Source organism: Ornithodoros turicata, chromosome 10 (genome assembly GCF_037126465.1).
Source record: "Ornithodoros turicata isolate Travis chromosome 10, ASM3712646v1, whole genome shotgun sequence".
In the NCBI taxonomy this organism is placed as follows: domain Eukaryota; kingdom Metazoa; phylum Arthropoda; class Arachnida; order Ixodida; family Argasidae; genus Ornithodoros; species Ornithodoros turicata.
Window position 1 is genome coordinate 29,290,947 of NC_088210.1, and position 16,165 is coordinate 29,307,111.

The window sequence follows — 16,165 nt, forward strand, 5'->3', positions numbered from 1 at the left end:
GCGTCCCATCTTGTCGTCAGCACTGCAACTACAGGTTTTCCCGACGACTTTAATCCAAGTGCCAGCTAAATTAATCCATGCCCCATAAAGTTTGCATGGCACGTGGATTAATTTAGCTGGCACTTGGATTAAAATTGCCGGGAAAACCTGTAGTTGCCCTTTCAAATAGACAACTCCGTATGACCTGTGTTCGTTGCTTATTTTAGTGCTTAGGTCACGTGTTGGACAAATAAATCGCGAAACAGACTGGAGGAAAACTGGGCAGTAAATCCTCGAGTGGTCGAGATGATCGCCGAAGAAAACGGTAGGTCACGGAAACCGTTATTATGTTGCGGTGGTATCCGAGGTCAGAAGAAATGCAGGACACAAATGGAGGCCAATAACAATAACCCAGTTATCAGGGGAACATCTACCAAGCGGAGTTTTTCGGATTAATCCGAATTGCTTAAAATTTTACCGGAGCACATTTTTCGGATTTTTTTCTGATAAATCCGAAAACCCGGAACCCTAATTATGTTTCCTTGGAAACTGCTGTGCAGTACAACTGTCTTGTTTATTACCCAAGGAGACGGGAAGAATCGTTCTGATTTGAGAGCGCTTTTGCATTTAACGCTACTGCCTCCATATTGCCTCCACACGTCTGGACTTGGGGTATTGAACACAAACGGGAGTTAAAGTGGTAAAGTACCTACTCCGTGTTATGTACAACTACAGTTTTCATCAGTACAACCGCACCAGTATGGCTCCTATCACTGATCAAGGCGAGCTAGAAGTATTTTATCTGTTAACTGCTTTTGAAACGGGTCAGACATGATGTAATATGAAACGATCGTAGAGTATTCCGGGAAATATGTAAGTACCATGGACTGTCAGAAATGTAACAGATGTGAGAGGTCTCACCAGCAAGATTCGTCCTGCTTGCTTAAAAATGCTGGCAACAAAGCAGCTACGTAAACAAAGAGAAAAGACAAAAGTCTTTCAGGAGTTAAACGCCACAAAGTGTACTGTGCTCTCACTGATACAGGATTATTCCTGAATTGAAATTTGAGCGAGGTAGTTTCTCTTCTTTCTTTTCCTGGTTGTAGCGGAGAAGAGTATATCAGGCAAAATGTATGATTCTAAGTATATGCAGAACAATCTGATGAAGAAATATTTGTTTCTGTTATGCAGGCTATGTCTCACTCTTGATTCATACCTGGCTCGACTAAAAATTAATACTGTTTCATTGTGAAACCTAATTTGGGAGCTAAATTGATTAAGAGTGCAAGTTTTCAATTGATGCGTAGGTGATATGAAATACCATTTTTACATTAAGTTTCTGTACATGTGCTCTAAGTAGTATACTAACTGATTGTATTAAAAGGTTTGCCAGATTTGGCTGTTATTTACTGCAGTAAATTGTGGTGTTAAGGGAACGGGCTTTAAACGTCATGACAATGTGCTTGTCTTCCTCTGTCGCAGTTATTTGAGGTCAGCTTTAGTTCTTGTGTGAATTACACATGTTTTAGAGAGAAATCCATAGAGATATGGGTTAATTGCTGCTTGATAGCGTCGATATTATTCGATTTAATATTGTAATTTTCAGTCAAGAGATACTGAAGATGCATTGTTAGAGGAACATATTTCTAGCTCTAGAAGAAATATTGAAGGTCTAAAGTGACAGTACTTTTCTCAAACCAACGAGACTTTTTCCTTCCATTACTTTTGTTCCATTCCATCTCGTCTGTCACCATATGATCACTCTTCCGAGGACCTGTGAACAAGCTGCTGGAAGAAAGTTTGTTATTTGTCAGACAAGGTAAGCAATTTATGAGATCTCTCATGGAGTTTATCAAGGTGTACGATGCTTCATCACAAACAGCTGTTGCACCTGTTAACCTGTAAAGTTGACATCAGAAACATAATTCTGGATGAGGTGGGACAGCCCCATCCATGTCTGTTTGTGCCATTCTTATCTGCATTTTATATACTTCTGTGACTGAGACATGGTATACCTCGGTATCACTTGTGCTGTACGCCTGTGCAAGCTGCCGAAAATTTGCACTAGACATCGAACCCCACACGCCAAGACCTGAGCCGATATAAGCCGTTCTTGAAGCCGATACAGAAGACTGCGCTGATGGCGCCGCCCAGCGCCAGGAAATGACTTCATATCTCCCTCAAATGCACGAATCAGTGGCGCGAATGTTGTTGGTTTGTGGCGGATGTGGTGTGGCGGACATGACAGTCCTGTTGCGCAGGTTGTGTCAACGGTGTGTGACGTTTTAAAGTTAATGCAGACATGCCGCGCCGTTGTGTCGTGCCAGATTGCAAGAGACGCATGATTAGTGTCCACGCGCTACCAAGGAGATATCCACAGAGGCAGCTGTGGATTGAAGCGTTGTGGCCAGATGGAGACGTGCCCGATAACCTGGAAGGTGTAGCCGTTTGCAACGCACATTTCAGTACAAACTCGTTTATGTTCAATGCTGCAAGAGCAATGGGGATCAAATTTGCACGGACACGGCTGAGAGACGACGCTGTCCCTCAGTTAAATCTGAACTGGAGCAGCGTAAGTTCTTAACCAAGCACTTTTCGACAACCGCAACAACTTTATTTGATGATGATGATGATGGAGGAGTTTCATGTTTCATCGCGAGGGGAGACACCCTACTCCAGTGCTGACTGTCCCATCCTCATCAATACGTTTTCAGAACCTCTGCAGTGGCGAATCTGATCAACATTCGGACCTCACTCCAACGAAAAACCAGAAAAACACTAATTGATTTCTTCCCCTGTCACTCTTTCTTTCCTTTTTGTCTTTCTTCTTTTTAAAGTTCGCATAATGTCATAAATGCCTTTGAATTAATGGCAACTGATTAGTGCATAGCAGATAAATTAGCATATATGATGGGATCTCCATCACCCATGGCGATGAAGATGATCCAGCACGTCGAAGCCAGAACTTGGGCACAAGGACGTAACAGAACCCGAGCTCAACGGTAGCAACTCGATTTTCCGTCGGTTAATCTGAGCAGAATGAGCCCTTCTACAATTTTGTTGTCCAAGCGACAAAAAAAAAATCCTGTGGCTCGCATTGTCAGAACAATAATTTAGTCACTGCTACAAAAATTGTGAATCCGCTTATGCTGTGAATCAGTACTATTCCTAAAAAAAAGTGGAATAGATAGAAAAAGGGAGGGACAGGAAATTCTTTTGCGTTACAACTACATATCTTACACACATGCAACAACAACACCACAGGATACGACTTTGTGTAGTTTCGAGAAAGTTGCGAATGTTGCTATTTTTTTACACGCAGGGGTCCGGCCTTTGTAATGATACGGGGGAACGGTATATGGTCACTGCTTCTTGGCATGCACTAGACGACCATCCTTACTGCTCTGCCACCGCTTACACCGCATCTACTACTTCTGTGTCAACAGAGACTGATGCGTCACTCATAGTGACTGCATGTAAATGTTAGTAAGGAGCACCTGACATTCTCTGTCGTAGCTCTCGTGAGTTTTCGTTGTATTAACTACCCTGTGCAACAGCTTCCCAGGTGGGCTTCAACATCACACGCCGTGTGTCGGTGAAGACACAGACAGACCCGATCATTTGCAATCCGATAAAGAAGACAAAGCGCCGTCGCAGAAAACGTCGTCGCTGAAACTCCTACGGACCATGCAGGTTTGCCAACCTAGCTGGACACCTCGACAGAGTGAAGAACCATCCCTTCAAAATGGCATGAGACGTCAACAGCAATACAGACTGGGAAGCGCCATTTCATTCCTATTTCAGTTCCAACAGCCATGGAAGAGACGCTCAGTACACGGTTTTACAAGTATAACGTGGATGGTATCATTTCATTGAGCTTGAGGAGGTAGTAGGAACACAGGCAGAAAACACAAGCAGGATAACCAGAGGGTGGGTGGGGATTGGGGGGGTTGAACCCCACCAAAATCGTAAATTTGATAGTGCAACTGGGGGAGGGAACAAGGTGGAAGTCCCCCTCCCCATGTAAAGCCTCCATAGACCCCCTCCCCCGAAGTATTTTTCTGGCCACCATCCTGAGTATAATGTATTTATTTATAGTTAAGCTCATCAGAATTGTAGAGAATCTCAGTCGATGCCAAACTCCAGGGAATGCCAAGAGGAATGCTGTTGTGAAATATTTTGTGCAGTGGTGGCCCTTGCTGCAGTAGAAAAGTAAGGGCCTTGAACCAACGGGGCGAGAATGAGGCATCGTTCACGCCAGTGATATATCCAGGTCTCCACCGTACTTTGGACTCTGGATAAACCACTGACACCACATAATCCTGGGCATACCATTAGTGAGAACGCCGTAAGAAGCCGTAGGACGGCAGGACAAAGAAAATCGGAACAAAAGGCGGGGGTGCGCAAATTCTAGTCTCCCCGGAGGCGAAAAGCAGATGCGGGCAATGAGTGTGTTTCCTCAAACTCAAGGCTACCTATATCGTCTGCTAAGCTATTTGAGTGTTCCTTGCGGGCGCAGATACATGGTGAGCAGATTTAAATTGTTCTAATGATATAGCTTGCAGAATAAAAGGATTAGACATCCGTATGATATCCGAACATATAAAAACCACAAAAATCATCAAGAACTGTGCCTTCGAGCCCCAGCATAGCCTCCTATGGCCGCAGCCTCCATGCACTTTCATACTTCAAAAGCCCACGCTTCCCCATCCGCCCGGCTAGCTCAGTCGGTAGAGCACGAGACTCTTAATCTCGGGGTCGTGGGTTCGAGCCCCACGTTGGGCGTTCACATTTTATTATTTTTTTCTTATGTTTTTTATGAGTTCCTGCTACACATTTCTCCTTTCACAACACACAAGAATGACATACTCGCACATATTCAAAACCCAAACGTTTTTCCCGTTTTATCCGCAGCTGCAACGAAGTTGTAACAAAGTTCCCGGTTCTTTTCGTATGGTTACGGAAGCAAGTCTGGCAACAGCAGCAGCGGTGAAATGTTTGCAGAAGTCGCGTAAGTTCTGTAAATGCGCGGTAAAATCGGAAATAAAGTGCGATGCGGACTGTCAATGCCAGATTGCTTCCGAAGGCATTGAGAACTGTTACCGATCAATTTGTGACACGCAGGTCCACCTCGTCTAGCGCCCAGAGTTCAGTTTACATTCACGTAAGTGACACCGCGCGGTAGCTGTTGTGTTGAGAACACTTTGTAGTAACCCCACGATTACTTTTCAGTGGCCATACTGTGAGAAGAGGTGTACCTACTGCAACTTCAATAAATACGTTAGGTACACACGAGCTAACTTCATTCCCTTTTGATGCTCACCCCTTGTTTGTGTTTACTTTAGATTTGTAGCCACTGTTGAATCGTTGTTGCGTTCATATGTGTTGTCTTTTGTGCTGTCTTTTCATAAATGTCTGAAGCCATCTTCTCTTAACCATGGTTCATTTAGCAACAATGTTGACCACGAGGTGATGACCAGTTGCCTAGTTGAGGAGCTGAACTCTGTACTGAGTGAAACTGGGGTGTCACAGATAACGACTGTATTTTTCGGAGGTGGTAAGTGACCTGGCAATTTTTTTATCATCATGATGGGAAAACATAGTTTGAGTCCCCTCCTCCTTTCTTTTACAGGAACACCAAACTTGATGAAGCCCTGCAATGTAGAATCTCTCTTGAAGCACATACTGCCTTTGATGCCAGACGCATACCCCGAGGTCTCTCTGGAATGCAACCCCAAGTTTGGAACTGAGCAACAGCTAAGGTACTGTCAATACTAGAAAAGGGGCTGCAAAGTCTGCTAAAACAATAATACTTATGCAGTAAGATTAAATGTGCTGTTGAGCTCTTGCATTCACCGAAACGCTATGGAGAATCCAAAGCGTGTTTAGAGATCTCTAACGTGACTTTTTAGACACGAGCTCCAGAATTATGTAAGCTATGTCCTTTACCTTCTCTAACTCACGTGTGACCATGTTATCTTGCTGCTGCGTTACTTTTTATGAGTGTGAACTACACTCCGCATACCTCCCATGTAAACATTCATTTTCCCAGGGACTTCAAGTCCAGTGGTATCAGCAGAATATCCGTAGGACTTCAGGTGAGAGATATTATGACAAAAACGTGATTTTATTGTGTTTGCTGCTGGTTGCCTCGAGCTTTTTGCGCTACAGAGCCTTTCAGATTTCGACCGCAAACTTCTTGGCCGTACCCACACAGCCCGTGAGGCCATCAGCTTTGTGGAAGCGGCGGAGGAACTCTTTCCTGGTAGGACATCTGTTGATGTGATTTATGGCAGACCTGGACAGACACTGCACCAGTGGGTTGAGGAACTACATAATGTGAGTTTGCACTGCATGGCCAACATGGTTCCTTCTTGAGTTGGCCAGCCAAAATGATGGCACATACCGTATTTACTCTCATGGTTTGCGCCATCGCATAATTTGCACACCCCTAGTTTAGCACTGGAAATGACAGTAAAACAAAAAAAATCGCGTAATTTGCGCACCCGCGTTTTTACGTGCGCAAATTATGGAAGTAAATACGGTACTAGTCAATTTCTGTCACACTAATAGGACAGAGGCTAGCTGTGACCTCTAATCTGTGTTCAGCTGTTACGAGAAACATTTTTATTTCAGGTTTTACAGCTCGGATTATCGCATGTGTCACTTTACGAACTCTCAGTTGAACGTGGTACTCAGCTGTTTAAGGATGCTTCAAGCGGAAAACTGGTGAGGCTGATATGGAGAGTTTTCTGCATATTTAAAAAAAAATATATAGAAAATGAATGCATTTTGTGTAAGAACCATCGAAATATGTACATCATATTTCTCGAACATGTCTTTTCAGTGCCTTCCATCCCAGGAAACAAGATCAGAGATGTACATAGCAGCCGTAGAGGTACGTTTTGAAATCATAAGGACCCTGCCTGTGTCATTGGGTAGTCAGTGAAATGTTCTTTCAGGCACTAGAAAAGGCTGGCCTTCACCGCTACGAAGCTTCAAATTTTGCAAAAGTGGTAGGCTTGGCTCGAGGCTACCTGCTGTTGTTGTGTCTTGCTACACCTGCTCTTTCAGGGCCATGAGTGTGCGCATAACCAGAGATACTGGAAAGGTCTGCAGTACATTGGGGTTGGGCCAGGTATGTGAACTATTAATAATGATGATGCAAGAAGGACAGATATCTTATACTATCAGGAGCCCACAGTCGGCTAGACTTCCCTGGACATCGAGAGGCCCGCATCCAGACGCTTGAGCCTGTTCCTTGGATGCAGGAAGTCAAGGCCAGGGGTCATGGGACAAGGCTCGTGAGACGACAGACGTCGTCTGACAGGTGGGAGTAGGCACCACTGCAGTGTGGAACTGTTATGCTAGAGCGACGAATGCATGTTGTATATACAGGGTGTTTATTTTTAACCTTTACAGAATTTTTATAAAAAAAAGCTACAAGTGCAGCACAGACGTCGTTTTTGCAATGGAGTTTTATACAGCCAGGTGGACATCCTCTCGAAGAAAGTGTATGCAGCTACAAGATGACTAATTAGCTAAAATTTGTTAATTAACTCTTTTGATTAGGGGATGCAAAAACGACATCTATGCTGCACTCGTAGCTTTTTATTAAAAAATTCTGTAAAGGATAAAAATAAACGCCCTGTACGTCAACATCAATGGAGATTTGTTCTTTTGCAGGCTCGGAGAAATGCTTATGCTGGGCATGCGTACTGCAGCTGGTATATCAAATGAGGTATGCTACTGCCACTGTCTATAAATTTCATATTCACATAATGTGTGCCATTTTCACGTGATGTGCGCTTATTACAATGAGTAAATAAAAAAAAACTTCACTGCATCAGTACAGTGGGATTTCAAAGCACGGGACCGCAGGTTTATTTCACTGCGTCCGTATCTCCACTATATGCCGGTTCATGTGGAGGTTCTGCTGCATATAAACTGGTCAGCAGAGTTTTGCAAGGGCAAAGACATGCAGCTGCTTCCAGCTACAATTGCCAGCAGCCGATCACTTTATAGTAAACAGAGTCAGAGCATTGTTTCTTTGTAGGATTGGGTGAAGGTTCCAGGTGCACAATCCCTCATGAACACCTTTCAAGGTTCCCCTTGCGTCCAGAGCTACATCAAAAATGGCTTCCTTCGACTGAACGAGAGGTGATTTGATGCAACCCAAGAAATGAATTGCAGCGAGACAATCACTGTTTATCAATTTCAGCCTACTTCAAGCGACGGGTGCCGGCATGAATGTAGCAGACAGCATTACCTGTTCCTTGTTGCCACTTACGATGGAAGAGAAAGAGTAAGTTACAAAACTCTCACGAGTAGTAAGAGTGCATGGCACGAATGGGTTTCAGAAAGTCACCTGTGATCAGTACGAACTTAACCATGCCTCACCATTTCAGTGACACCGAGACTAGGAAAGATGACTACTGGAGTACTACTGGATGACTCCATCCTTTGAAAGGAAGTGAACACCATGTGTGATGTGAGTTGCAGTGTGCCAAACCTCTAGTTACACCTAGTACTGTTTCATGACGTACTACGCTCTGAACGTAACCACTGGTCCATTTGCTGGAGTTGGACAGGTCGCAGAAGGATCTTTTACTGTTTTCTACATCAAAGGAAATCTTCTGTATTACATATTGTGTGTCACCATTTCACCGTTGCCTACAATTTCACCTCCCTGAAATTTCTTTGCATTACAACTAGAGTAAGTATGATTGCTATTAATAGTTCATATAGGTGAAGGACCGTTGCGTGGGCTGTGGTATTCATGTGGTATTTGTATTCGTTTTGGTCACGTATCAACACCATACCACGTACCACACTATACCATCAGTTCTGTAACTAGGTTTTTAAAGGTCTTCTGACTGAATTCAGCCAATTTAGTGTGTGGAAATTTTTGGTGAGATGACATAACACACACAACTGCCAGACCGTAGGACTGCCTAGCAAAAAGTCCAGTTTATGAACTGCGTAATGTGCAGGACATGAGACCCGTACAAGCTTCTGGAATTGAAATGGAAGGAGTTACTTAAAGAAACATTTTATTTGATGCAGGAACACATGACATTGAATTGTACTGTTATTGCCATTTTGTTCATACGTATATATGTACATGTCCATGGGCAACTGTTAAGATTTCCATGTGAACCCCATTCCCCCTCCCCCCCACACATACGACACATGCTATTTACATGACTTCATGGAAGTCGCGAGGATCGCGCATGTACGAACACACAAGCTAGAGAGAAAAAAAAAAATCACACGACTTTGGCCCACCACAGACGACAGTGGAAATTTCACAAAAAGGATGATAATGTGCTTTGTTACTGTTGAATAAGAACATTTTAGGAGCATCGTGGCATCTGTCTTAAATACGCGATGATCTATCACTCTTGTCACACATTCACATTCGAAATGTAGCGCGACTATGCTCTGTGTGCCTTCGCACTGACACTGAGCCATGTGGCCAGCAAATGCGTTCCCTGCTCAGTGACAAACAGTAATCACAGCATTGACCTGACAGAGGTGTCCGTTATGTGTTTGATCGTAATTCTCAGATCGGCACATTTAATTTAAAGGTAGGCGGAAATCCGCCTGCGCCTGCAGAGCTCTCTGCACACGTGCCTTTTCCTTCACACTGTTGGCCTCGTTGCGCAGTTCACCATACAGTACATTTGCTGCTCGGATTCATTGAGGACCCGAGAGGGCAGTTGAAGTCCCTGGCAAACTCAGGGGTGTTGGACATGGGGCCGATCACCCTGCAAATACGAAATATGCCAGATGCACATTGTCAGCATATGTTGTCTCAAAGCTTTGTCTTTGTAGGCTCAAAAACACTGCATTCACTGTATGCAAACTGTTTGCATTCATGTGTGAATTTTACTATTGACAATGCCTATTAAGGGACATGCTTTTTGGCAGAAGGGCCGTCTGATTAAATAATTGTCTAACAGCATAGGGTGTCCATGATAAAGCCCTTGAAGGGCAAAGACTGTTCAGTCCTGGGGTAATTACTCTGCCCAGCAGGAGAACAGTCCCATTTTGAAATTTTGGCAAAGCCCGATATTTTCCTTTATGTTTTATCCGACTCTTCAGTCTGGAGCACATTTTCCCCATAATCTATACACCAGTATTACACCAGTAATACACCAGTAATATACCAGTAAGGGTAAATAAATAGGGATTAAACCAAACACAATGTTTCTAGGCATGTATACTGGCATAAATGTTGTGCCTGCCTATAGCTTATTTTTAAAGGGGCACTAAAATGCAAAAACAAGTTCACTTCAAATTACATTACACGCTATGTTAATTTCGTACTTGTTATCATAATTCAAAACTTTGATTCCGTTACGAAGCTAGAATCAAAATTATACCGGACTCTTTCTTGCTTCGACGCTAAGCAGAGAACGTCGTTTCAGTTCGTGCATCTGTGTTTTTAGTCCATGCAGCAGTCCCGGTGAAAAACATAGTGCGCATTGCAAAGCAGACTGGCGTCACTGTCCGAAGGGCGTGAAGATAAATGTTGTCAGTGGAACATTCGAGAGAACTGTTGTGAGCCAAAATTCAGTGAACGGTAGTGTTGTGTGAACTCATTTTGTTCGCATTGTACTAATTGAAACACGGACTTTTATTTGAGAGCGAGTTGTTTTTGCATTTTAGTGCCCCTTTAAGATGTCGCATACTGACCTGAATGGTGCAGGACTGTGTGACCCTGACACTATTCTTAACTTCATTACTTCTGGTCTGTATTTTCCACACCACACCTAGGGGTAGAGCAAAAGTGTCAAAATTTTTGTTTTGTTTGCTGTTGCGTTACATTCAGCGAACAAATATTGTCTTACATTGGCAGCGCTGATCCAGAACAGCTGGTCAGTAGTGTACTTCAGCCCTGGAAGGGGATGCTCCTCGCCATTAGCTGTAACCCATTTCTTATAGGCCTGCAAAGATAAGCTGATAAGGTCACCAAGCACGCTGCACTGGGGTACATAAGGCAACGCTACTGCGGCCCTTTGGCTTATCACCAACTCATCTGCACTGAGAGTGAGTTGTGTGACTAAACCTCACAGAGTGACAAACACAGTACATCATGCAAACAAATACTGGTATTTACCATGTAGGCTTCTTTTATTCCACCGTTGTCAGCAATGTTCTCTCCTTGTGTGTTGATGCCATTTACCTGGCGGAAGGCATAGTGAGATTCTGTTAATCGTGGTTACCTTCATCTACAAAATATCCCAGTACTTGTATTGAACAAGTGCCTTGCACAAAACGTATTGGACGAATGAGAACAACCTTGTGACACAAGTCATGCACAAGCTGTAATTTATGTGCACTAAGCGCTTTAGTGTGCAACGCTGCGTTGATGTGCTGCACACATTCGTGTGCCACATGAAATGTTCACCATTTTGGCAACCTTTGAGTTACTACTTTGAACATTGATGGTTATGTGGATTCATTTGATACTTACCTTCATGCCATTTTCCTTGACAGTGTAGTTGCCATACTGCTCTATGATGCACTGTGCCCTGTCACGGAACTTGAGGTCTGTCTCATGTTCCCACCAGTTGAGGTTGTTCCCATCTTTGTCAAATTGACGACCTAATTGTAGAGCATTAGTTAGTATCATTATGTGACTGTGTATGCAATGAGAGTGCAAACAAAGTGCCGCAAAATGTTCAGAGCAGAAGTAGGCTTGGGTTCCATAGCAGTGGTACTATGGGTAGGGCTGTCGTCTGCTTTGCTCCTACTACATTGCACTGCACTGGTTTTCCTAGCAGACGACAGTCCTAGTAACAAGTAACGTGTGCGCAGCCAATCGGGCTTTTGGGCGTTCCGTTATGCTCTTTTGGCCCATTTTGGATTATGGTGTGCTGGTGTATTGTAAACAAATGGATTTCTTCGCGACCACGACACTGTGGATGCACAAAATTCTGTACCTCTATCATCAAATCCGTGCGTAATCTCGTGGCCAATCACGAACCCGATGGCTCCGTAATTCATGTAGCTGCGTAGAGAAAGTGAACACTGAAAGTTACATGGCGTGTGGCTTAAACGAGTCATGTTGAATTCATGCCAACAAAGATCTCTCACATTTACATGATTTTACATCTTACTATCACCTACTTGGGTCTGTCTTTGGAAAAGAAAGCACCCTGCAAGATTCCTGCTGGGAATTCTGAAATAGAGACATAAAGTATTATCTGCCCATCTTATCTGCTTGGCAACAGTATGGTGGCAGTTATAGTTCCATGTGACTTACCGATGCAATTTTCCAAGCTGTTATAGTAAGCATTTACTACAGCGACTTGCGCATGCTTCTTCCACCTGGAAAAGTAATAAGTAAGTGGCAGTGCAACGTAAAGTAAGTGGTAATGTTCCGAGGTCATACACTACCGAAAACACTGCAGTGCTCTACGAGACACTATGGACACCTACTCTCCCTTGATGTGCGGTTTCCTCAGTTGTCCGAACGCGTAATCCGTCGACCACTTTCGAAGTCTCATGATGTTGTCAAAGTACTCGTTGGGCTTCAGTGTCACCTTTAACAAAACGTAACGTCAGGAAACACCACTTCAGGGGACCCGCGACCTGCACTTACATTTTCGTAGTGCTTGGCCACGTTTTCATCCTTCAGCAACTCCTCGGGATAGCCTATGTATGGCTGGATCGCTTGAGCCTTTTCCTTGGCCCTCTGCCTGGTCATTGGATCCATCCAGTCGATCCCGTTGAGGATGTCGAGGAACTCTCGCAAGATATAGGTTACCATGTTCATCGCTGCACCCTTGCTGTCCTCCTGGAAGAAGTTCCTCACGTACATGGAGGACAGAGCCATGCCCAGGGATCCGGTCAGAGAGCCCATGCACTGTTCCCAGCGGGCAGTTTCCCTGGTCTTGCCAGTGAGGATGTTGTTGAACTCTTGCAGCTTCTCCCGCCACTGCTTGCTCAGCGTGGCATAGGACTGGAGCACCACTCGCCAAACCATGTAGTTAGCGACAATGCGCTTGTCCGTGCGTTCGATGAGGGACTCGAAGTCACGCACAAACTGTGGCACTACCACATTGATTGGCTCGTCCTGTGCAACTGGGTCGACTAGAAGCTCAGCGAAGTAGCGGTCCCAGTTTATCTGCGAGAACACGTACACGTTAGAGCACTGCGTAGGCTCGGGCTTACCCGAAAAAAAAACCGAGCCCGGCCGAAACCGGCGACAGACCGGGCCTGTGTCGGATTCGAGCCTGTGTTACCCCTCTCTTGGTTACCACAGTCAAATTTTACAGCCTTATACAGTGGGCCGGGCTGGGCCAGGCCGGGTAGCCTACAAATTTATCGGGCTCGGGCTTGGTGCCGAGGAACTTAGAATCCTTCGGGCTTGTACCAGGCTCGGGCGGGTAAATCAAAGGAAGGCCAGGCTTGGGCCTGAGCCTAAAAATGTGGTCCGTGCACTGCTCTAGTACATGTATTACATGTGACGTTCAAATAGAGAAAACATTTGTTAGAACGAGTGCTGCATGCAGAGGTCAACACTTGTGACTCCCACCCACTCATGCTCTTGTATTTGCAATTTTAAATGGGACCATGAAGCGCATTAAGATTGTGAAATTTCCGTGCATTGGAGGTGGCCTCCTATGCAGGTGGGACAATGGTTTGTAATGCTACCGGCAGAACCCGAGGTGCACTGAGCAGCGAAACTGGTGGGGACATCGGGCACTTGTACAAACGCTGTGCACTCGAAACGGGTTTACCTTAGGTGCGAGTTTCTTGAGCTCGTAGAGCGGCATCTTGTTGTACAACTTGCTGATATTCCTTCGTTCTTCTCTGGGAAGTGAATACTGCAAGGAAGGACACACGACACTCAACATGTGTCCTTGGTGGCAGATAGGTCACTTAGCTTGTCCGCGCCCTTACTCACATTGGCAAGGGTGATCTCGAACTGTAGAGCTTCTTTCAGTTCCTCTGTGACCTTGCTCTTGTCAGCTCCCAACATGATTGCAGCTTCTGTCATAAGCTTGAAGTACGCCGCGACTGCGGAGTCATTGAGGCCTTTAATCAGGTACGTCCGGTCAGGCAGGCCGAGAGAAGTTTGATCCAGCTAAAAGTCAGGAAGCACAGTAAACTACATAACAGTTCCTCTGTCTAGCAGAGCATCAAACAAATTTTTTCCGGTTCGGTTCGGATACAGGCATAATGGTGCATCTGGTTCAGCTCCAGGAGGACACACATATCGGTTCCAAACTGGTGCAAGATGCTCAAAAAGGTTCCGAACCAGTTTAGAGCATCTTTAGAGCATTAGAGCAGCTCCAGGAGGACACACACATATTGATTCCAAACCGGTTCAAGATGCTCTAAACCGGTTCCGAACCGGTTCATTGGACAAGGTATATGCCCTAAAATAAGCGGTAGGAAAGTTTCGAAATCTTTTCTCTTTACATGTCCTAGCTGACCGTAAAGCTGTGACAAGAATTCTTGTCCACAGGAAAACCAGAATATAGAGCGCTGTTGTCAGACGTCTCCATCGATACGGCCGCCCAGCTATGCATTTCCGCTTGTATTGGAGACTCAGGTTGCAAAAAATGTTGAGTGAACCGGTCACGTTTAGAACAGCTTGGGGCACTTAAGGTAGCTAAGATGAAAAACGGTCAGTCTCGAGCTCGCAATGCTTCGAAACCGGTTTTGGAATGGTAACCGGAATTTTTTAAATCGTCTGGTTCCGGTTCAGCTGCCAAGATAGTGGCTGCTTTTTCGGTTTGATTCCGGTTCGGTTCCGGCAAAAAATGATCGTCATTTTCCGGTTTTCGGTTCTGGTTCGGTTTGATGCGCTGCTCTACAGAAAAGAGGTGAACCAATGTCTACTCACATCGATGATATAACGGGTATTGTTCCTGAAGTCCGGAATGACTGACAGGTCGAGCAGAATGTCGTGGCTGTAGCCGAACTTGCGATAGCGCGACAAGGCGTCGAGCCAGTTGAAGCTGGTCGCGTCCCATGAGTCCCCTTCAACCACAGGCCACCCGCCGATCTCCTTCAGCACTTGCTTCAGTGGTTCCTCCCCCATGTTGTCAATGACCGCTGACCCCAGTCGAGCACAAGGAAAAATAAGTTAGCAGCACAAGTACACAAATGTGTCTACCTAGATGCAAAAATGTGTGTGGCTTGTGAAGGCCTTCGGAGGTAATGTTAATGTGTGAAACATTAAAGGCAAGAAGATTTTTCGTCCCAGCCCCCGCTATACCCCAAGCTGTCAATCGTGTGGATGTTCTACTTGCGACACACCTGTCTGAACTCTCCAGCCTGTGGTCCAGCTGCCCCCTATCGGCAGTGTTGCGCGAGAGGGAGCTGTGCCATTATTGCCCCCTAGGGGAGGCCGTGCTTCACGGAAAGCCGCCAATTGGGAGAGATCATCTGTGATACTTAGGCAGCATCTGCAAGCGCGGCGGAAGGAATCCTAGCAGACGCCACCAAAGTATCACAGATGATCTCTCCCGACTGGTGGCGTTGTGTGAAGCACAGCCTCCCCTTGGAGGCGATAATGGTAGAGCTCCTTTGAGCGCGACACCTCCGATAGGGGACAGCTGGGCCACAGGATGGAGATTTCAGACAAGTGTGTTGCAAGCAGTACGTGTCTAACGTTGTTATGTCGTCCTTATGTCGTTGTTATGTTGAATGATGTGTAACTTGGTGCTGGTTCGTGCAGGATCTGGTGGTGATCTCTCAGTGTTGTTCCTGCTTCATTCTATCAAATGTTCCGCCACACTTTTTGCTTGTTGTAAAAGCCCAATTGGGTCGTATAGTGCACAGTTTCATGCCTGGTGTGTCGAACGTTTTTTGTGTCACACCAGTGGGAACGTGCGGTCGCACCTCTTACTTGCCACATAGAAGCTACACTTTCGAAATATTAAGCACTTCCATCAAGCACTTACATGTGTTGATGCAGGAATTGTACATGTGCTTCATCTTCTGTATGAAGGGGGGCTCCGTATCCTTGGTTGGCTCCTCAACCAGAATGCGGAGTTTGGCATCCAGTTCGTCTTGTAAAAGCGAGAACTGAGACATGGACGACTTGTCGTCCGGGATGTTATGGCGCCGCACCCACCCGCCGCAGGCAAACTCGTAAAAGTCACTGCACGGATCCGCGCTTTGATTCATGTTTGCTATAAGAGACGCCGCTGAAAACAGA

At 45.3% G+C, this 16,165-nt stretch overlaps 2 protein-coding genes and 1 non-coding gene across 9 annotated transcripts in view; 2 read left to right on the forward strand and 1 right to left on the reverse strand.

Moving 5' to 3' along the window:
* Nucleotides 1-2,097: 2,097 nt before the first annotated feature.
* Nucleotides 2,098-16,165, forward strand: part of LOC135369806 (SPRY domain-containing SOCS box protein 1-like) — a 92,919-nt gene continuing 78,851 nt past the window's right edge. Inside the window, exons 1-18 of one of the 4 annotated variants that reach the window (XM_064603343.1) lie at nt 2,098-2,551; nt 3,302-3,461; nt 3,537-4,990; nt 5,104-5,143; nt 5,212-5,264; nt 5,430-5,536; nt 5,612-5,741; nt 6,032-6,077; nt 6,151-6,318; nt 6,616-6,708; nt 6,827-6,877; nt 6,942-6,995; nt 7,054-7,117; nt 7,174-7,309; nt 7,666-7,720; nt 8,036-8,139; nt 8,201-8,284; nt 8,388-8,470. In XM_064603343.1, the coding sequence (XP_064459413.1) occupies nt 4,974-4,990; nt 5,104-5,143; nt 5,212-5,264; nt 5,430-5,536; nt 5,612-5,741; nt 6,032-6,077; nt 6,151-6,318; nt 6,616-6,708; nt 6,827-6,877; nt 6,942-6,995; nt 7,054-7,117; nt 7,174-7,309; nt 7,666-7,720; nt 8,036-8,139; nt 8,201-8,284; nt 8,388-8,433 (1,248 nt within the window). In that variant the 5' untranslated portion in view covers nt 2,098-2,551; nt 3,302-3,461; nt 3,537-4,973 and the 3' untranslated portion in view covers nt 8,434-8,470. Of the gene's footprint in view, nt 2,552-3,301; nt 3,462-3,536; nt 5,144-5,211; nt 5,265-5,429; nt 5,537-5,611; nt 5,742-6,031; nt 6,078-6,150; nt 6,319-6,615; nt 6,709-6,826; nt 6,878-6,941; nt 6,996-7,053; nt 7,118-7,173; nt 7,310-7,665; nt 7,721-8,035; nt 8,140-8,200; nt 8,285-8,387; nt 8,471-16,165 lie in introns of those variants that run through there. The other 3 variants (XM_064603341.1, XM_064603342.1, XM_064603344.1) reach the window with 3 other exon arrangements.
* Nucleotides 4,692-4,764, forward strand: Trnak-cuu (transfer RNA lysine (anticodon CUU)). The gene has a single exon. It is a non-coding gene; the product is annotated as a tRNA-Lys (tRNA).
* LOC135369804 (neprilysin-2-like) overlaps nt 9,520-16,165 on the reverse strand; it is a 45,886-nt gene continuing 39,240 nt past the window's right edge. For all 4 annotated transcript variants that reach the window (XM_064603339.1, XM_064603337.1, XM_064603338.1 and 1 more), the window contains 14 exons: nt 15,909-16,154; nt 14,846-15,057; nt 13,901-14,080; nt 13,734-13,820; nt 12,593-13,117; nt 12,430-12,533; nt 12,254-12,318; nt 12,118-12,169; nt 11,931-11,998; nt 11,462-11,592; nt 11,105-11,170; nt 10,836-10,931; nt 10,681-10,757; nt 9,520-9,749 (listed from right to left, as the gene is read on the reverse strand). In XM_064603339.1, the coding sequence (XP_064459409.1) occupies nt 9,650-9,749; nt 10,681-10,757; nt 10,836-10,931; nt 11,105-11,170; nt 11,462-11,592; nt 11,931-11,998; nt 12,118-12,169; nt 12,254-12,318; nt 12,430-12,533; nt 12,593-13,117; nt 13,734-13,820; nt 13,901-14,080; nt 14,846-15,057; nt 15,909-16,154 (2,009 nt within the window). In that variant the 3' untranslated portion in view covers nt 9,520-9,649. The remainder of the gene's footprint in view (nt 9,750-10,680; nt 10,758-10,835; nt 10,932-11,104; nt 11,171-11,461; nt 11,593-11,930; nt 11,999-12,117; nt 12,170-12,253; nt 12,319-12,429; nt 12,534-12,592; nt 13,118-13,733; nt 13,821-13,900; nt 14,081-14,845; nt 15,058-15,908; nt 16,155-16,165) is intronic.